At 42.0% G+C, this 20,669-nt stretch overlaps 4 protein-coding genes across 5 annotated transcripts in view; 3 read left to right on the top strand and 1 right to left on the bottom strand.

Annotated features, from left to right (window-relative positions):
* Window positions 1-20,669, bottom strand: part of LOC109646879 (retinal-specific phospholipid-transporting ATPase ABCA4-like) — a 47,120-nt gene that overhangs the window by 9,067 nt on the left and 17,384 nt on the right. The window contains exons 13-33 of one of the 2 annotated variants that reach the window (XM_069510832.1): window positions 9,375-9,580; window positions 8,272-8,448; window positions 7,567-7,789; window positions 7,166-7,387; window positions 6,790-6,994; window positions 6,611-6,703; window positions 6,253-6,456; window positions 5,663-5,840; window positions 5,443-5,574; window positions 5,093-5,232; window positions 4,836-4,973; window positions 4,004-4,185; window positions 3,815-3,920; window positions 3,283-3,488; window positions 2,900-2,954; window positions 2,614-2,667; window positions 1,619-1,782; window positions 1,404-1,528; window positions 1,186-1,284; window positions 446-727; window positions 246-278 (exon numbers count right to left, since the gene is read on the bottom strand). In XM_069510832.1, coding sequence (XP_069366933.1) covers window positions 246-278; window positions 446-727; window positions 1,186-1,284; window positions 1,404-1,528; window positions 1,619-1,782; window positions 2,614-2,667; window positions 2,900-2,954; window positions 3,283-3,488; window positions 3,815-3,920; window positions 4,004-4,185; window positions 4,836-4,973; window positions 5,093-5,232; window positions 5,443-5,574; window positions 5,663-5,840; window positions 6,253-6,456; window positions 6,611-6,703; window positions 6,790-6,994; window positions 7,166-7,387; window positions 7,567-7,789; window positions 8,272-8,448; window positions 9,375-9,580 — 3,224 coding nt within the window. The remainder of the gene's footprint in view (window positions 1-245; window positions 279-445; window positions 728-1,185; window positions 1,285-1,403; window positions 1,529-1,618; window positions 1,783-2,613; window positions 2,668-2,899; window positions 2,955-3,282; window positions 3,489-3,814; window positions 3,921-4,003; window positions 4,186-4,835; window positions 4,974-5,092; window positions 5,233-5,442; window positions 5,575-5,662; window positions 5,841-6,252; window positions 6,457-6,610; window positions 6,704-6,789; window positions 6,995-7,165; window positions 7,388-7,566; window positions 7,790-8,271; window positions 8,449-9,374; window positions 9,581-20,669) is intronic. The other variant, XM_069510833.1, reaches the window with a different exon arrangement.
* Window positions 10,976-13,468, top strand: LOC138405045 (flagellar attachment zone protein 1-like). The gene is made up of 3 exons (XM_069510838.1): window positions 10,976-11,124; window positions 11,891-13,180; window positions 13,297-13,468. The coding sequence occupies exons 1-3, from the start codon at window positions 11,101-11,103 to the stop codon at window positions 13,420-13,422; spliced, it is 1,440 nt and encodes a 479-aa protein (XP_069366939.1). The 5' UTR covers window positions 10,976-11,100; the 3' UTR covers window positions 13,423-13,468.
* On the top strand, window positions 14,262-16,984 carry LOC138405043 (flagellar attachment zone protein 1-like). The gene is made up of 3 exons (XM_069510836.1): window positions 14,262-14,465; window positions 15,232-16,647; window positions 16,764-16,984. Exons 1-3 carry the CDS (start codon window positions 14,442-14,444, stop codon window positions 16,887-16,889), a joined length of 1,566 nt encoding a protein of 521 aa, XP_069366937.1. The 5' UTR covers window positions 14,262-14,441; the 3' UTR covers window positions 16,890-16,984.
* On the top strand, window positions 17,737-20,514 carry LOC138405042 (flagellar attachment zone protein 1-like). The gene is made up of 3 exons (XM_069510835.1): window positions 17,737-17,932; window positions 18,699-20,177; window positions 20,294-20,514. The coding sequence occupies exons 1-3, from the start codon at window positions 17,909-17,911 to the stop codon at window positions 20,417-20,419; spliced, it is 1,629 nt and encodes a 542-aa protein (XP_069366936.1). The 5' UTR covers window positions 17,737-17,908; the 3' UTR covers window positions 20,420-20,514.

The raw sequence follows: 20,669 nt of genomic DNA, 5'->3' as shown, positions 1-20,669 counted from the left end.
TGTTTGTAGACGATCAGTTCTCAGTTCCATGTTGGTCTTGTTTGTATACGTATCTTTGAGAAGGAAACTATGAAGACCAGTAGAACATTTTTCTTAAAAAAACTAATTTCAAGGCTGTCTTAATTAGTGTTAAATGAACATTACCATAATTAAGACCAAACTAAACCTATTCAACCTGGTGCCTAATATTTAAACATATTTTAAGACTCTGCAGAAACCCTGAGCAACAACGTAAAGTTCATTACCTTTGCTCATTCACCCAGTATTTGCTCTTCAAACTGTGAAATGGAAATCAGAGTTTGATTAAACAGAAATGTATTGAAACAGGCTGATTAATAAACACAAAGATTTACACAGCAAACACGTCATATTTCATTATTTTTACACCTTTATTCTCGTTTTGACATGTTTGTGTGATATGTCCTAACATTTGATAAAAACCTGCCTGGTTCTTATTAGACTGGGGTAGGTTTTAACCAGGAAGTCGGAGATGTTCCTGTTTGTCAGATCCAGAACGGTGTCTCCCGTGGCCTCGGTTCGCTGGCGAGGGGGAAGGCCTCCGGCTCCGGCGGGACAGATGGGCATCATGGTCAGCTTCTTACTGGAGCTGCACAAGCAGGTCGGAGACGGGTTTCTCTGGTTCCACTCAGGACTCTCTAAGATATTGCTGACAACAGGGGGGACGTCGGGAAACGCCCACGCTGATGTGATGTTACCGCAGGGCATTCTGGGTGGAGAGGAGTAAAGAGAAATGGTAAAATCACTGAGCTTTTAGAGGCAGTTCTGCAATGTGTGATTTATAATTTTTTATATTCAGTAAACTGTGTTGAATCTCTGCAGATAAAGATGGACGACACTTCACAGCTTCCTCCCACTATCAAGAAAGGAAGCCGCATTTCTGGTTATCAAGCTGCCATCTTGAATTTTTATATTTAGTTTGGTCCATATCCCATCTGCTAACATGGAGGAGGTAGGATTTATACTGCAGCTGGCTACCAGGCGGGTACTGTCAAGTCATCCATCTTTATTTTCAGTCTATGATATGTTTGAAATATGTCAACAGGATGATTCTCAGTCATCGAGAAGGGGATTTCTTTTCATCATTATCTTTAAATGGTCCAGGAATCCTGCACCAAGTATTCTGAGTAATGTACTGTACTATCTGTTAACAGTCCTGATACTCACCCTAGTGGTTCTCCTTCCATGCAGCGTGTCCCCAGGCCGGGTGGAGCTGACAGACGCTCCGTGAAGTGTTTCATTTTGGGGTCGAACGGCTGCTCGTTGCTAAAGAGAGAACACACACAGATGTGACATCACAGGTGAAGGTTTTCAGATATGTTCAGATATTTCCAGTAAAAGTACAAAAGTCAAGTTTACAGTGTTTTTTGTCACAGAGGTCTGACCTGAAGAAAGTGAACTGTTCTCCGTACATCCAGGGAGTTAGAGTCAGACTGGGGTACTCTCCAAACGGAGGGACGATCGTGGTGAAGATCAGAGCGATCAGGACGAAGCTGGCAGGAAGGACGATCTGAAATCACACAGGAATAAATCCGTCACCAGAATCTGGAAGTCTATTAAAAATAACATAAAGTAAAAAATGGATTTCAACGGCACAAACCTGTGCCAGGAAGTCTTTCTGGCTTCTGCTGGCGTGGTGAAACCTCTTCACGAGCAGCGCGTGGAACTGCTTCGAGGTCAGAGCGGCACCTTTCACCTGCCGGGAGCCCTTTCCTGCACTGCTGTCTGATGCACCATGGGTAGTGCCGTTCACGCCATTGTGTTCTGGAGTGAAAAGAATAGACACAGTAAGTATTGCTCTTAAAAATGTGTCAGGAAAACATTTGCTTAGGCAGAGCTATAAAGTTGCAGAAGCAGGTTTGGGATCAGCAGCTAAAAGTCATCTGAGGTTTCTGGGTTTTTTTCTGTGAAGGTCTAAAGTATAAATGAGTAAATATCTTAATTTGAAGCAGAAAGAAACGAGCAATGAAGCAGCAGAACTTATTTTCTGAAAGCTTCCTGCGTGCTGCACATGTTCATCTTCCCAGACCTGGATCACTCATGACCACCAAATGAATCAAACTTCACTTTGTCATCGCTGCAAAAATTTTGAGAAAATATTTTTATTCAAAAAAATATTGTATCTGTTGTTTACGGATTCAGGATTCAAGAAAACAATGAAAAGAGGAAGATCGTGTTTTTGCATTTCGAGGATAAATTCTAAATGTTGAGAGACTGAAGAAAAGAATTGAACCAATTCATCTACACAAGGCCTTTTGTATAAGGGCAGTTATATTTGTTAATGTCAGGAGTTTTATATTACCTTCAAAGTTTTGATGTAATATTGAAAAGTTTATTATTAATAAATTATTGAGTTTATTCACAAAACGCAAAATAGAAAAACGAATCTTCCTCTTCCTCCTTTTCTTAGAGTCTAGGGTCGTAGGGTCGTCCCTATTATTGTTATGTAGTCATGGAAGCCTCATACAAATATCAAATTTGTTCTTATGCGATAACTCCACGTTAAAAAAAGTAAATAATTTATAATCAACAGAATTTTCTTGTGAGCGACCAGGTCCAGCAGATGAGTCGATAAGTGGCTCTCGGGTCTCTGACCTTCGTCTCCCTCTACACCAGAATCGTTTTTTCTCCGCTTTAACATCCACTGCTCTAGAGGTGGGAGTGCGACACAAAAGTGAGACACAACACATGAACACAAACTAGACGAATGATGCTCCGCACCACAAGTACAGCAGCTGAAGTGAGAGCTTACAGGTCTGTTGGGGGACACAACAATAACAGCTAACAAGTGCTTCAACAACACGTTAGAGAGACGGGGCAGAGGGTCAGAAATTCAATTCCAGGAAAAGGCCATGTAGAATAAATCAGTGGTGGTATTTACCAGGAGTGGTGGAATTATTCGCTGCTTCTCCATCTGCAGTGACCTTTATGAATATCTGGGGGAAGAAATATATATTTTAAGATCCACTCATTAAACAAAAAGTTCCTGTTTTAATCTCAGATCTTACAGGATACAGGTTTGTACTTTTCCAAACTCGAGGATTCTGTTAAAACCAGGAATGTTTTCAGATGAAGAGTAACATTTACAAAGGGAACAAATTAATATATAATATCAATATAATGAGTCAGATTTTTTGTTGAGAAGTTTTTTGTGGAGTAAAAACTTTTCAACAGTATTGAGAATATTTCATTTTAAATTTACTGAAGTACAGAACTTGATTAAAAGTACATCCACAGCACTTTTAAGTTAGAAAAAGTCCCTACCTCCTCTAATGATGTGTCCGAGATGCCAAAACTGCTGAGGCCCATATCATTCAGAGTCTCCTCCAGCTCCCTGAACAGGCTGGCGTACGCACGGTGCTTGAATCCTTTATTAGGGAGCAGGTAGGTGAGCTCCTGTCCAATCATCTCAATCAGTTTGGCATCTGGGACATGGTGGTGGATGAGGCTGGTGATGTTTTCTATGTCCCCTGAGGAAGAAAAAGTTTTTAAAGAATAACGTGTTCCCAAAAATAGCAGAAACCAAGACGACGAAGGAAGGAGCGGGAAACTGCTTACTATGACAAAAAAAAAAAAACTGAAAACAAACATAATTATTCAAGCTGTAAGATGCATTAGTAATTCGTGCTGGGACAACTTCATGGCACTGCCTCTCAAGCACAGAGTCCTCAGGCAGAATTAGGAGGAAAAAGGCTGTTGGGTCAATATCACCTCTAAATTATAAATGTGGAAAAGTAATGTTTTGTTTCTGCGTCGTCGCTGAGGAGCTGGTGAGAGATGCAGGAGTCACACTCACCATCCAGAACTCGGTCCAGGTGCTGGGACTGGTTCTGAGACTGGTCTTTGTATGCGGTGCATATGGAGCAGGAGCAGGAACAGTCTGAGGCGCAGTCACAGTCGTTCTGACAGAAACAATGGGAAACGATATAAAAGGCAGAGATACAAGACTGCAGCTGGTTGACTTGGTGTCAGAGTTGAAACTCACCTCCCTCTTCCTCAGGTCCTTCATGCGTCTTACGAGCGTCAGATAGAAACCAACTCCGAAACAGTTCTTGAGGAAGAGCGGGGATCCGCAGCAGTGCAGCTGTCCCTTGGAGAGGATGGCGATGCGGTCGCTCAGCAAGTCGGCCTCGTCCATGTGATGGGTCGACAGAATCACTGTCCGGCCTGCACGAGAGTTTAAATAACAATCGAATTAAATAACAATCAAGAACTATGCCAAACCTTCCCGTCTTGCATAAGGCATAGCATCTGATAGGCACTTTACATGTAGTGTTTCGAAACTTTTGTCCCTCACAAATAAATAAATACAATCCTCCTAATGTGGCCGTCTATGTAAAGGTGCAGTGTGTAAGATGTAGGTGAAAGTGATCTAAAATACTATATATGAGGTCTGAGCCTCGAGGCCAAACTCTGAATATGCTCTGCTGCAATAAACATTTCAAACATGAGATAACTGAATAAAAGAGAGCTTCTGCTGAATCAAAGGGAAATTCCAGTCCAGTCTAGCTGTAAAAAAAATAGTTAACCATAGTTTTCAAGTGCTTTTGTCAACAAATTCTAAAACACGTTGATTTTATGACTCCATCTTTTTGCTTTTGTTGTAACTGTGTAGCTGAATTTTTCTGTTTGATCATTTCACTACTTAATTCAAGGGCCTCAGGAGAAGCTGCAACAGATTTGGATTTGTTGGTCCTCTTAAGTTTAAGAGGAAGAAGAAGAAGTGGAGGCCGGGGTGAGATGTGTACCTGCCGCTATGAAATGAGCATTTACACACATATAGAAGAAAATGTGGATTTGTGACTTCTCTCAGTTACCAGTTCTGTATTTTAACAGGAGATCCCAAATAGATCTCCTGGAATATGGGTCTACTCCCGAGGTGGGTTCATCCAGGATGACGACCTTTGACCCTCCGACGAATGCCATGGCAACAGACAGTTTCCTCTGCATTCCTCCTGCAAGATAACGAATGTATGAAAATATATGAATATGGATAAAATAATACATGAAACCTTCTCATCCTCTCTCTAACACACACACACATATGTACACACAGGAAAAACAAATGGTTGACCTGAGAGGTTCTGAGCCTCATCGTGTCTCTTGTGAGGCAGCCCGAGATCCACCAGCATGTCCTCGACCTCCTTCTCTGCCTCCGCCTGAGTCCGACCCTTCAGCAGCGAGTAGAACAGGATGTGCTCTTCCACTGTGAGACTGGAATAAAAACAGCAGCAGTAATAAAACTGTGTTTACAGAGGAAGTGTAAGATCTGTCGGTTCCACACTGTATCAAGGCTGAATGGAATAATTCTTGTATTTTCTGTTCATTTTTCTCTTTTGTTCAACAAGTTTGAAGTTATTTTGTGCAGGTAAATCATTTAATCACACTGAACTGAACTTTAAAAGCATCTTCAGCATAACTCACTGTTTGAAGAGGATGTTGTGTTGAGGACACATGCCCATAGAAGAACGGATGATGTCTATGTCCGTCCTAATGTCTCTTCCATTAATGAAGGCTGTGCCAGATGTAGGAGGGAACAGTCCAGTCAGGATGGACCTGGAAAACAGTAAAACATCGATATATTATCTTATATTATCTTATCTTATATTATTTTAAATTATATGATATGAAATCTGATACATACATAGTTGTGGTTTTTCCGGCCCCGTTGTGACCTAAGAAGGACGTGATCTGTCCTTCGTAGAAGTTGATGTTGAGACAGTTGACCGCTGGTCGAGAGCTTCCGTGGAACACCTTCACCAGCTCCTGGATCTGCACCCCCAACATCAGGCCCACAGGTTCGGGCTCAAAGAACAACTGGCCTGCATTGGAAAACAGATAAATTATAAATTAAAAATATAATGGATGAACAAAGTAGAGGGGGTCTTCATATCAAATTAAAATGCAAAATGTTAAATGAGAAGTGTCTTAGTCCCTCAAATTAATGATATTTAATCTAATCATTCCTGACATTCACAAACCAGGAACCTGACAAGTCCTATTGGGTTTATATTTTATTTCCTAACACATATAATGCACAAAATATTACATTTTCAATGTCCATATCAGCCATTGCTGTCTATTCCATTTCTTCTTCTTCTTCTTTCTCACATCTCATCTTTTCTCTTTCTTTCTTCCAGGTGTGATGTGTTACTCTGCCTGTCCACCAGATGTCCTCAGAGCGTTTCCCACATGCACTTCAGTTAATCTCAGGTTGTGTGTCTGTGTCCTCACCTTCCCTCCCTGAGTCCTGACCCTCCTCGTCCTCGTTGGGAGTTTCCTGCTGTCGTCTCAGCAGCTCCTTCTCTCTCTCCAGCTGCCTCCTCTTGCCTTGGTGCTTGCACGTTCTCCTGCTGGAGCCATTGCAGGTGTAAATCTCTGGCGTATCTCTGCCCTCCACATTCTTCTCCAGGTCGTCTGGTTCAGGTTTCTCAGGATCTGGAGGAGACGTGTGAAAAGATCTTGTGTTGGGTTCACGTCTTAACTGTTTTATCATTTTGTCGAGACGGGCTCATGATTCCAAAAAATCCATCCAACAGTCCAAACTCATGCAGGTTATGTGGGACTCAGTACCATGTGCAGTGATACTGACCTGGATCATCCATCTCTGAGTGAGAAGATGCAGATCTTTGCCAGTACGAGGGCTGAAATGGGAAGTAGAATTTCTGACCAATGCCGTACTGTCCTGTGGAGGGGAGAGTTGATGAGAACTACTACAACCTGTGACATGTTAGAAATCTGGTGAATCACACAGTGTATTCGCAGCCAAACCTGGGAAGACATTGTCCAGATACCAGGCAAGGACACCGTAGAGGACAGCATCCAGTGCCATCATGAGGACGGAGGTGAGGAAGGAGTAGGTGTCCTTCTCTAACGGGCTGGTCTGGATGTTGTCCCACTGCAGACCCAGACCCTGCTCCTCGTACCGAGACAGGTACTCTGTCCCGAAGCCGAACGCCACCGGAGACAACAAGCTCTGATGTGCCAAGAAGGATACAAACAGGATTTACGTATTTAGCGATGAAGAATATCTACATATACAGTAGAAACTGGACTAAATTCAGTTTATCTTAACTGTGCTCAATCAACATCTGTGTTTTTGTCTTTTTCTAAAAAAGTGTTGAGGTAAAAACACTCTTGGACATACAGCTGCCAACTTCATGTTTTTGGTGATGCGGTCCTGCCAGGCGAAGCAGAGGACGTGAGGCAGGTAGAGGGTGAAGTAGATGATGCCGCTGCACGCCGCCGCCAGGTTGGCCTTGTTGAAGAACACGCTCATCAAGAAGCACTGCATGATGGTGGTGACGGTGAACGTCAGCAGGAAGAAGAAGATGAGGACAGGGTCGCTGTAATTCAGCACTTTCCCACCCTGAGAGGACAAAAGAGACGGATAGTGATGAGATGATATTTACCCACACACCACTGGAAGTTTGAGGATTGTTTTTTGTAAATGTTCCACAAGAGGATGCTATTATACACCGCAAGACATTACACCTCCACACCGGCTATTAAACCCCCTGTCCCTCTGTCCTCCTCCTGTTATCTCACCATGATGATGGAGGTGAGCAGCGCCGTGCTCGCAGTCATCATGACGAAGCTGTCGATGAACCACGTGTACCAGATGGCACCGTTGTCGACCCCCATGGCCTTGAGGGTCTCCTTGAGGCGCAGCTCCTTCTCCAGCACGATGCTCTTCACCGTCATGGACACAGAGTAGATCCAGGCGAGCACCATGAACATCGGGAAGCAGCGGTTCAGTGTGATCATGAAGCTGGAGACAGAGTAAACCCCGGTGAGAAAAGATCTAAGCATCCTCTGGTGTCAGTGTCAAAAATAACACTGTGAGTGACCCCATAGATCCGACCACATGGAAAACAGTATGTAATGATGGACGACACGAATTAAGCCAAAATATCCCGGATACGAACGCTGCCAATGACGTTATTTCGAGTCTATGTATATTGTATGATTGTTTTTCTGGTATTACCTTTTAATTTATACATATAAATATAATACAGTACTTTCATTTCTGGTTTTCCTTCTCTCTCTTTCTCAGGAGGTTATTATTTCTTTTTTTCACCTTTTTTAATTTATTTTAATTTTTATATTTGTTTACCTGCCTGAAGTCTTTTTGAGATTTATGAAACCCTCAGACGTCCGCACAGACCGTATATAGTTGAACTTTATGATTATGCGTTGTGTATGTTACATTGACTTGTGGGTAAAGTCATGCGCAGTGAGCGGTTTACTCACTGATCATCCACGTAACAAGGATAAGGCATCTGCTGGACGTAGACCCCGAGCGGCCAGTCGTTGTCTGTGTGAAGCTTGATGATGCCGTGTTCGATCATGTCCTGCAGGTATGCAAAGCCTCCCCAGATGTACCTCTGGTCCTCCATGGGGTCAGCTCGGGGGCCGGGGTCCCAGTACCTGAGGGGTGGGAGTCACAGGGAATGATTGATTCATGTCTGTGAGGTTTTATTCTCCTGATGATGATGTTACACTACATCATTGATCACATGACCTGTGATACAACTGAATGGTTTGAGTGTTTTTTTTCTATTCAAAACATTTAAATAATAAAACATCCTGAAGCCAAAGTCTGTAAAGCTGCACACACACACACACACACACACACACACACACACACACACACACACACACACACACACACACACACACACACACACACACGTACACACACAAACAAACACGTACACAGCTTTTACTTAAGCAGATAAGTCTGAGGCAAAGCCCTCCTACAATCTGATTATTCAGTTGTGTCGCAGCAGGACTCCCAGTGGATCCATTACACACAGTTGGATGCGCTATAAACAGTGCTTATAAAAAGTGTTTGTTCTCTCTCGGGGGCTGTTGACACACTGGAGATGAAAAGGAAAAGAAAATGCACGTAACAGCTTCACATGGGGGGATGAAGGATCAGATATCGACTTAATGTAAAACTATAAGGAGGTTTTTGAAAAACAATAAGAGCAGGTGGAACAACTTTCCATTAACAAATCCATTAATTAATGAATATGCCGTTAACAACATGAAAAGTATCAGATCAGCAGGTTTTCATGATTGTTTGATGGATAGACGTTTCTGGTGATTTCCAAACCAGAGGTCAGGACCCTTTGGGTTTAATTTGGGTTGCAAGTCTCTGGCACTTTTATTTTGGTGATCAGAAGTTGAAAAGTTTGGGGACGGGGGTTGAAATACACGACTGCTTTAACTTTTTGCTGTCTCAAATATTAATATTAAAAAAACTATAGGTGCAAATGCTAAAAAATCACTAGTTTGTATACAACAGATAACTTCAAGATCTAAAAAGCTTCGGAAGTTCTCTTACTGACCTGTCTTTGATTTTGTTGGTGCGCTCCACTGCATCGATGTCCATGCGGATCTTATACTTGACGTGTGGCGGAACACTTGTGGACCAGGGGTACATATCCATGAAGACCACGCCCGCCCAGAATTTATTCTCCTCCAGCAGGTACAAGGCTTGGTGGATCATCTGGGACTCGTCTGTGAAGGCCACAAACTTATCCAGACTGATGCACTGCAATCAGAGAAGAGGAGGAGGAGCTGATAGATGCCAGTGGAATAATTTTCTATGCATGTGTCGTTTTTACATCTTTCAGACCGTGATGTTTTTGAAACTGATGATCGAGCAAACAACAAATAGTATCGTGCTGTGTTACTGCAACCATGTGTGTGCACGTCTAAATGTCTGTGTGCTCAATTAAATTGTGCACGGGATTAAGTGCATGTAGCATTTGCCTTATTTAGAAACTACTCAGAGCCTGCAATTAAACTGCAACACTTTCTTTCAGTCCAGAGGTTACTATGTTAATATGTCTTAACAATCCTATCATTGAAGTGTAGCTAGTTTTGTGAATTTGCATTTATTGTGTCTTTCACTGAAGTGATCTGGTGATGTGGGAAAATCTGAGCGGCAGTGGTCATTCCGGGATGACAAAAACACAGACATACATGAAAACACACACATATTTACAGCCCCCACAGCCCAGTTTTTGATGATGCTTGATTGGATTAAAAATGACTGTTGGGCCATTCATATGTTTGTATTCTTTTATACTTCAGCGTGAATGAGTGAATCTGGTCTGTGAACACAGTCAAAAATGAATTTTTAATAAGTCAACATAGCCGTTGTTTTGTGTGTTTATGTCCTAACCTTAATTTCTCTGGCTATTGAGTCTGTAGTATTTAAACCAGTCTGGGAGGTGAAAAGTGTGTTTGTAACAACTCCCCAGGTTTCCATCATACCCACACACACACACACACACACACATATAATGTGGTAAATGGATTGTTCGGATTTTAGAGGCAGCTGACGGTGACATGTGTTGAACCAAACCCCCCCCCCCCCCCCATCTTAATGCCTCTTGTGCAAAAAGTCCAATAAAATAGCACTAGTGTGTTGAAGTTCGATTTGGTGAAGAGAAATGACATTTTATAGTTTAATATTGTTTGAAAAAGACTTGAAGTGATTATAACATATGTTAGGTAACAAAAGTATATTTGTGCTTTTTGTACTGTTCCAATAGAAATCACACAGTTTGTGGTACTGTGTTTCAAAACTGATCGGTCAATCAATAAATACATTTTTTATATACTCCATATTCACTTATCATAATTTGCCTCATAGGGCTTATATCATGGAAAACTGTTTGCTTAATATCACATTTAACTGACAGTGTCTGTGGTGTCCCATGTGACAGTTTCTGTGATGTCACATGTGACAGTTTCTGTGATGTCACATGTGACAGTGTCTGGGATCCCATGTGACAGTTTCTGTGATGTCACATGTGACAGTGTCTATAATGTCCCATGTGACAGTGTCTATGATGTCATATTTGACCTTGATTGTTAAATGTCATTTATCTGGACTTCAAAGCCATAAAGGCCATGTTCAGTGCCTATAAGAGTTCTTGAGGAGACCTTGTGAGGACAACAGCTCCAAAACTAGACCACAGATCCACAAATCTTTGATACACGAGACCGTCAGAAGACAGAATATACTTCAGTAAACCTACACTATTCCTGTATTTAGCCAACATGCCGAAGAACAAGTCAAAAAGGGTAAGGTTTCTAAACAGGAAACATGTTTTTCAGTGTTACACTTTACACGATTTTATTTTGTTTTTCCATTGTTTGGCTCAAACCCCAAAAATATTTTTCTGCGAGGGGATGGACTTTAAATAAACCCATCATATTGGTGCTAATGCTAGAATGCTAGCATGAGCATACTAGTGATTTTTTTTAAATTTGTGTGTGCACCACGTGGTCAAATCTCTCACAAGTCATGTAATTTGTGTGGACGAACTACTGAAACGTTATTTGAGAAGAGGGAACTGACTTAACAGCCTTATTTCCACCAACGCTGGACAAAGAACCAGAATAAAAGTCCCATACAGATATACTGCTTATGATGACAGGATACACAAATTCACTGACCAACCTTCCACAATAAGGCAACTAAATGAAACGGCTTACATAAATTACTTTTAAATGGCCAAATGTTACACTATAAAAACTAACTGGATATTGTTGATAATAATCATAAATATTGTAGTTAATTAGCTATATTATTAGCTATTTATTGTTTGTTTTTCATTTAATCAATAATCGTGTAAATCGTGAAACTGTGATATTTCCTCTGACAATAATCGGCACCAAAATTTCATATCGTGACATATGTAGAGACTGTATTTAACAGAATTGAAGAAACTGTATTTAAATGTACTGGTGGTTAAATCAATGATTTGTTTTGGTCTGGTTCATCAACATTTAATTCAAAGTGAGTGTGGGACTGTGTTTTTAACTGTTATATGTTTGTGTCTTTCAGGTGCCAGACTCCGAGAAATTGTTTGAGGACCTCCTTGAAGCAAAACAGAAGTTGGACTCTGAGAATTTGAATCTGGCTCATGAAAATGCCAGTTTAAGGATGGCCATGTCCTGCAAAGAAGCTACATGGCGGAAGGAAAAGGAGAGCATGCAGAATGCAGACTTTGAAAGACTCAAGGAGGAACTAGAGCTCGATCTAAAGGATGCCAAGAAGGAGTTGAGGATCCAAGAGAAGGAGTACAGGTCTTTGAGTACTCGTAACCAAAGCCAGCAGGCAGAGATCCACAAGATCAGACGTGACCTGAAACAAAAGTGCAACCAGGTGAATGAGCTGGAGTACTCGATAAAACAGAGGGAACAGGTGATCGACAGGACTCTGCATGAGAAACAGGCGCTGGACAAACAAATTGATGAGCTCACAACCAAGCTTAAAGCTATGGGGACAAAAGTTCTCCAGAATGAGCCTGACTGGCGCTCAGAAATCAAGGCTCTAAAGGATGAGCTCAGCCGTGAGCAGGCGGAGAAGAAGGATGGGTTAATGAAAATCCAGGCTCTGAAGGACGAGCTCAGCCGTGAGCAGGCGGAGAAGAACTCTGGCTTCATTAAAATCAAGGCTCTGAAGGACGAGCTAAGCCGTGAGCAGGCGGAGAAGAAGGATGGGTTCTTCAAAATCAAGGCTCTGAAGGACGAGCTCAGCCGTGAGCAAGCAGAGAAGAAGGCTGGCATTATCAAAATCAAGGCTCTGAAGGACGAGCTCAGCCGTGAGCAGGCGGAGAAGAAGGATGGGTTCTTCAAAATCAAGGCTCTGAAGGACGAGCTCAGCCGTGAGCAGGCGGAGAAGAAGGCTGGCTTCATTAACATCAACGCTCTGAAGGACGAGCTCAGCCGTGAGCAGGCGGAGAAGAAGGCTGGCTCCAATAAAATCAAGGAGCTGGAGAGAATGCTCAAGGTCACAGAAGAGACGTGGGTGACCAAGCATGAGGCTAAAATTCTCCATATGGATCAGATGATCGCCAGTCTCACCAGTCAGAATATAGCACTGGAAGCCAGAAACCAGAAACTAATCTCCATGCAGCAAGCCACCGAGATAAGGATCCTCCAGAACAAGAATGAGTGGGAGACAAAAGTTCACGCTCTGGAGGACCATCTCAGTTGTGAGCAGGTGGAGAAGGAGGCTGGCTTAGTAAAAATCAAGGAGCTGGAGAGACTGGTCAGCGACACTGAGCAGATGTGGGCGGCCAAGTACGAGGCCGACATAAAGATGCTCATCCTGAAACAGATCAAGCTTCAGGTAAGTCACATCAGCTCCGTTTGATTTGAATAAGAACTTGTTGCACTTTAAGTTTGTTTTTTATTCAGACTTTTGAAAGAGAAAACATCTAAACACACTCGTCTCTGTCTTTTCAGGAACTGGCCTTGATGAGCGACAAGGACAAGGCAACGAAAGTAAAGGAGCAAAAGAAAGCAAAAAAAGAGGCAGAGAAGAGGCGAAAGAAGGAGCTGAAAGAGAAGAAGAAGCAAGAGAAGAGATAGAAACTAGACAGAGAGAAGGAGGAGAAGAGGCAAGAGAAATGTAAAAGAAAATATGTACCTCTCTTAAAAAAAAAATAAAGTTGAAATTTAATCAACATCTCGTTTCTTCCTCAATACACCCTGGTGTTCATTTTGTAAGTCATGGTTCTATATAGAGTCAAATATATGATGTGTATATGATATATACTGTATATATAATGTGATTGACAGCTAGTAATGTCCAATGGGTGCAGGTTGCAGGGGGAGAAGGGCGTGCAGTATCCTCAAGCTCTCAGTCAGGCTCCACCCCTCGCTCCTACTAATGTGGTCACTTCTGATTTAAAAAAACAAGATGGTGCCGGACCAAATAGACGAGAGGCTACAAAGCAGCACTAGTGTGTTGAAGTTCGATTTGGTGAAGAGAAATGACATTTTATAGTTTAATATTGTTTGAAAAAGACTTGAAGTGATTATAACATATGTTGGGTAACAAAAGTATATTTGTGCTTTTTGTACTGTTCCAATAGAAATCACACAGTTTGTGGTACTGTGTTTCAAAACTGATCGATCAATCAATAAATACATTTTTTATATACTCCATATTCACTTATCATAATTTGCCTCATAGGGCTTATATCATGGAAAACTGTTTGCTTAATATCACATTTAACTGACAGTGTCTGTGGTGTCCCATGTGACAGTTTCTGTGATGTCACATGTGACAGTTTCTGTGATGTCACATGTGAAAGTGTCTATAATGTCCCATGTGACAGTTTCTGTGATGTCACATGTGAAAGTGTCTATAATGTCCCATGTGACAGTGTCTATGATGTCATATTTGACCTTGATTGTTAAATGTCATTTATCTGGACTTCAAAGCCATCAAGGCCAGGTTCAGTGCCTATAAGAGTTCAGGAGAAGACCTTGTGAGGACAACAGCTCCAAAACCAGACCACAGATCCACAAATCTTTGATACACGAGACCGTCAGAAGACAGAATATACTTCAGTAAACCTACACTATTCCTGTATTTAGCCAACATGCCGAAGAACAAGTCAAAAAGGGTAAGGTTTCTAAACAGGAAACATGTTTTTCAGTGTTACACTTTACACGATTTTATTTTGTTTTTCCATTGTTTGGCTCAAACCCCAAAAATATTTTTCTGCGAGGGGATGGACTTTAAATAAACCCATCATATTGGTGCTAATGCTAGAATGCTAGCATGAGCATACTAGTGATTTTTTTTTAATTTGTGTGTGCACCACGTGGTCAAATCTCTCACAAGTCATGTAATTTGTGTGGACGAACTACTGAAACGTTATTTGAGAAGAGGGAACTGACTTAACAGCCTTATTTCCACCAACGCTGGACAAAGAACCAGAATAAAAGTCCCATACAGATATACTGCTTATGATGACAGGATACACAAATTCACTGACCAACCTTCCACAATAAGGCAACTAAATGAAACGGCTTACATAAATTACTTTTAAATGGCCAAATGTTACACTATAAAAACTAACTGGATATTGTTGATAATAATCATAAATATTGTAGTTAATTAGCTATATTATTAGCTATTTATTGTTTGTTTTTCATTTAATCAATAATCGTGTAAATCGTGAAACTGTGATATTTCCTCTGACAATAATCGGCACCAAAATTTCATATCGTGACATATGTAGAGACTGTATTTAACAGAATTGAAGAAACTGTATTTAAATGTACTGGTGGTTAAATCAATGATTTGTTTTGGTCTGGTTCATCAACATTTAATTCAAAGTGAGTGTGGGACTGTGTTTTTAACTGTTATATGTTTGTGTCTTTCAGGTGCCAGACTCCGAGAAATTGTTTGAGGACCTCCTTGAAGCAAAACAGAAGTTGGACTCTGAGAATTTGAATCTGGCTCATGAAAATGCCAGTTTAAGGATGGCCATGTCCTGCAAAGAAGCTACATGGCGGAAGGAAAAGGAGAGCATGCAGAATGCAGACTTTGAAAGACTCAAGGAGGAACTAGAGCTCGATCTAAAGGATGCCAAGAAGGAGTTGAGGATCCAAGAGAAGGAGTACAGGTCTTTGAGTACTCGTAATCAAAGCCAGCAGGCAGAGATCCACAAGATCAGACGTGACCTGAAACAAAAGTGCAACCAGGTGAATGAGCTGGAGTACTCGATAAAACAGAGGGAACAGGTGATCGACAGGACTCTGCATGAGAAACAGGCGCTGGACAAACAAATTGATGAGCTCACAACCAAGCTTAAAGCTATGGGGACAAAAGTTCTCCAGAATGAGCCTGACTGGCGCTCAGAAATCAAGGCTCTAAAGGATGAGCTCAGCCGTGAGCAGGCGGAGAAGAAGGATGGGTTAATGAAAATCCAGGCTCTGAAGGACGAGCTCAGCCGTGAGCAGGCGGAGAAGAACTCTGGCTTCATTAAAATCAAGGCTCTGAAGGACGAGCTAAGCCGTGAGCAGGCGGAGAAGAAGGATGGGTTCTTCAAAATCAAGGCTCTGAAGGACGAGCTCAGCCGTGAGCAGGCGGAGAAGAAGGATGGGTTCTTCAAAATCAAGGCTCTGAAGGACGAGCTCAGCCGTGAGCAGGCGGAGAAGAAGGCTGGCTTCATTAACATCAACGCTCTGAAGGACGAGCTCAGCCGTGAGCAAGCGGAGAAGAAGGCTGGCTTCATCAAAATCAAGGCTCTGAAGGAGGAGCTCAGCCGTGAGCAAGCGGAGAAGAAGGCTGGCTTCATCAAAATCAAGGCTCTGAAGGAGGAGCTCAGCCGTGAGCAGGCAGAGAAGAAGGCTGGCTTCATTAACATCAACGCTCTGAAGGACGAGCTCAGCCGTGAGCAGGCGGAGAAGAAGGCTGGCTCCAATAAAATCAAGGAGCTGGAGAGAATGCTCAAGGTCACAGAAGAGACGTGGGTGACCAAGCATGAGGCTAAAATTCTCCATATGGATCAGATGATCGCCAGTCTCACCAGTCAGAATATAGCACTGGAAGCCAGAAACCAGAAACTAATCTCCATGCAGCAAGCCACCGAGATAAGGATCCTCCAGAACAAGAATGAGTGGGAGACAAAAGTTCACGCTCTGGAGGACCATCTCAGTTGTGAGCAGGTGGAGAAGGAGGCTGGCTTAGTAAAAATCAAGGAGCTGGAGAGACTGGTCAGCGACACTGAGCAGATGTGGGCGGCCAAGTACGAGGCCGACATAAAGATGCTCATCCTGAAACAGATCAAGCTTCAGGTAAGTCACATCAGCTCCGTTTGATTTGAATAAGAACTTGTTGCACTTTAAGTTTGTTTTTTATTCAGACTTTTGAAAGAGAAAACATCTAAACACACTCGTCTCTGTCTTTTCAGGAACTGGCCTTGATGAGCGACAAGGACAAGGCAACGAAAGTAAAGGAGCAAAAGAAAGCAAAAAAAGAGGCAGAGAAGAGGCGAAAGAAGGAGCTGAAAGAGAAGAAGAAGCAAGAGAAGAGATAGAAACTAGACAGAGAGAAGGAGGAGAAGAGGCAAAAGAAATGTAAAAGAAAATATGTACCTCTCTTAAAAAAAAAATAAAGTTGAAATTTAATCAACATCTCGTTTCTTCCTCAATACACCCTGGTGTTCATTTTGTAAGTCATGGTTCTATATAGAGTCAAATATATGATGTGTATATGATATATACTGTATATATAATGTGATTGACAGCTAGTAATGTCCAATGGGTGCAGGTTGCAGGGGGAGAAGGGCGTGCAGTATCCTCAAGCTCTCAGTCAGGCTCCACCCCTCGCTCCTACTAATGTGGTCACTTCTGATTTAAAAAAACAAGATGGTGCCGGACCAAATAGACGAGAGGCTACAAAGCAGCACTAGTGTGTTGAAGTTCGATTTGGTGAAGAGAAATGACATTTTATAGTTTAATATTGTTTGAAAAAGACTTGAAGTGATTATAACATATGTTGGGTAACAAAAGTATATTTGTGCTTTTTGTACTGTTCCAATAGAAATCACACAGTTTGTGGTACTGTGTTTCAAAACTGATCGATCAATCAATAAATAAATTTTTTATATACTCCATATTCACTTATCATAATTTGCCTCATAGGGCTTATATCATGGAAAACTGTTTGCTTAATATCACATTTAACTGACAGTGTCTGTGGTGTCCCATGTGACAGTTTCTGTGATGTCACATGTGACAGTTTCTGTGATGTCACATGTGAAAGTGTCTATAATGTCCCATGTGACAGTTTCTGTGATGTCACATGTGAAAGTGTCTATAATGTCCCATGTGACAGTGTCTATGATGTCATATTTGACCTTGATTGTTAAATGTCATTTATCTGGACTTCAAAGCCATCAAGGCCAGGTTCAGTGCCTATAAGAGTTCAGGAGAAGACCTTGTGAGGACAACAGCTCCAAAACCAGACCACAGATCCACAAATCTTTGATACACGAGACCGTCAGAAGACAGAATATACTTCAGTAAACCTACACTATTCCTGTATTTAGCCAACATGCCGAAGAACAAGTCAAAAAGGGTAAGGTTTCTAAACAGGAAACATGTTTTTCAGTGTTACACTTTACACGATTTTATTTTGTTTTTCCATTGTTTGGCTCAAACCCCAAAAATATTTTTCTGCGAGGGGATGGACTTTAAATAAACCCATCATATTGGTGCTAATGCTAGAATGCTAGCATGAGCATACTAGTGATTTTTTTTTAATTTGTGTGTGCACCACGTGGTCAAATCTCTCACAAGTCATGTAATTTGTGTGGACGAACTACTGAAACGTTATTTGAGAAGAGGGAACTGACTTAACAGCCTTATTTCCACCAATGCTGGACAAAGAACCAGAATAAAAGTCCCATACAGATATACTGCTTATGAGGACAGGATACACAAATTCACTGACCAACCTTCCACAATAAGGCAACTAAATGAAACGGCTTACATAAATTACTTTTAAATGGCCAAATGTTACACTATAAAAACTAACTGGATATTGTTGATAATAATCATAAATATTGTAGTTAATTAGCTATATTATTAGCTATTTATTGTTTGTTTTTCATTTAATCAATAATTGTGTAAATCGTGAAACTGTGATATTTCCTCTGACAATAATCGGCACCAAAATTTCCTATCGTGACATATGTAGAGACTGTATTTAACAGAATTGAAGAAACTGTATTTAAATGTACTGGTGGTTAAATCAATGATTTGTTTTGGTCTGGTTCATCATCATTTAATTCAAAGTGAGTGTGGGACTGTGTTTTTAACTGTTATATGTTTGTGTCTTTCAGGTGCCAGACTCCGAGAAATTGTTTGAGGACCTCCTTGAAGCAAAACAGAAGTTGGACTCTGAGAATTTGAATCTGGCTCATGAAAATGCCAGTTTAAGGATGGCCATGTCCTGCAAAGAAGCTACATGGCGGAAGGAAAAGGAGAGCATGCAGAATGCAGACTTTGAAAGACTCAAGGAGGAACTAGAGCTCGATCTAAAGGATGCCAAGAAGGAGTTGAGGATCCAAGAGAAGGAGTACAGGTCTTTGAGTACTCGTAATCAAAGCCAGCAGGCAGAGATCCACAAGATCAGACGTGACCTGAAACAAAAGTGCAACCAGGTGAATGAGCTGGAGTACTCGATAAAACAGAGGGAACAGGTGATCGACAGGACTCTGCATGAGAAACAGGCGCTGGACAAACAAATTGATGAGCTCACAACCAAGCTTAAAGCTATGGGGACAAAAGTTCTCCAGAATGAGCCTGACTGGCGCTCAGAAATCAAGGCTCTAAAGGATGAGCTCAGCCATGAGCAGGCGGAGAAGAAGGATGGGTTAATGAAAATCCAGGCTCTGAAGGACGAGCTCAGCCGTGAGCAGGCGGAGAAGAACTCTGGCTTCATTAAAATCAAGGCTCTGAAGGACGAGCTAAGCCGTGAGCAGGCGGAGAAGAAGGATGGGTTCTTCAAAATCAAGGCTCTGAAGGACGAGCTCAGCCGTGAGCAAGCAGAGAAGAAGGCTGGCATTATCAAAATCAAGGCTCTGAAGGACGAGCTCAGCCGTGAGCAGGCGGAGAAGAAGGATGGGTTCTTCAAAATCAAGGCTCTGAAGGACGAGCTCAGCCGTAAGCAGGCGGAGAAGAAGGCTGGCTTCATTAACATCAACGCTCTGAAGGACGAGCTCAGCCGTGAGCAGGCGGAGAAGAAGGCTGGCTTCATTAACATCAACGCTCTGAAGGACGAGCTCAGCCGTGAGCAAGCGGAGAAGAAGGCTGGCTTCATCAAAATCAAGGCTCTGAAGGACGAGCTCAGCCGTGAGCAGGCGGAGAAGAAGGCTGGCTTCATTAACATCAACGCTCTGAAGGACGAGCTCAGCTGTGAGCAGGCGGAGAAGAAGGCTGGCTCCAATAAAATCAAGGAGCTGGAGAGACTGCTCAAGGTCACAGAAGAGACGTGGGTGACCAAGCATGAGGCTAAAATTCTCCATATGGATCAGATGATCGCCAGTCTCACCAGTCAGAATATAGCACTGGAAGCCAGAAACCAGAAACTAATCTCCATGCAGCAAGCCACCGAGATAAGGATCCTCCAGAACAAGAATGAGTGGGAGACAAAAGTTCACGCTCTGGAGGACCATCTCAGTTGTGAGCAGGTGGAGAAGGAGGCTGGCTTAGTAAAAATCAAGGAGCTGGAGAGACTGGTCAGCGACACTGAGCAGATGTGGGCGGCCAAGTACGAGGCCGACATAAAGATGCTCATCCTGAAACAGATCAAGCTTCAGGTAAGTCACATCAGCTCCGTTTGATTTGAATAAGAACTAGTTGCACTTTAAGTTTGTTTTTAATTCAGACTTTTGAAAGAGAAAACATCTAAACACACTCGTCTCTGTCTTTTCAGGAACTGGCCTTGATGAGCGACAAGGACAAGGCAACGAAAGTAAAGGAGCAAAAGAAAGCAAAAAAAGAGGCAGAGAAGAGGCGAAAGAAGGAGCTGAAAGAGAAGAAGAAGCAAGAGAAGAGATAGAAACTAGACAGAGAGAAGGAGGAGAAGAGGCAAAGGAAATTAAAAAGAAAATATGTACCTCTCTTAAAAAAAAAATAAAGTTGAAATTTAATCAACATCTCGTTTCTTCCTCAATACACCCTGGTGTTCATTTTGTAAGTCATGGTTCTATATAGAGTCAAATATATGATGTGTATATGATATATACTGTATATATAATGTGATTGACAGCTAGTAATGTCCAATGGGTGCAGGTTGCAGGGGGAGGAGG

Source organism: Paralichthys olivaceus, chromosome 16 (assembly GCF_024713975.1).
Source record: "Paralichthys olivaceus isolate ysfri-2021 chromosome 16, ASM2471397v2, whole genome shotgun sequence".
In the NCBI taxonomy this organism is placed as follows: Eukaryota; Metazoa; Chordata; class Actinopteri; order Pleuronectiformes; family Paralichthyidae; genus Paralichthys; species Paralichthys olivaceus.
This window is presented reverse-complemented; position numbering and strand designations above follow the sequence as displayed.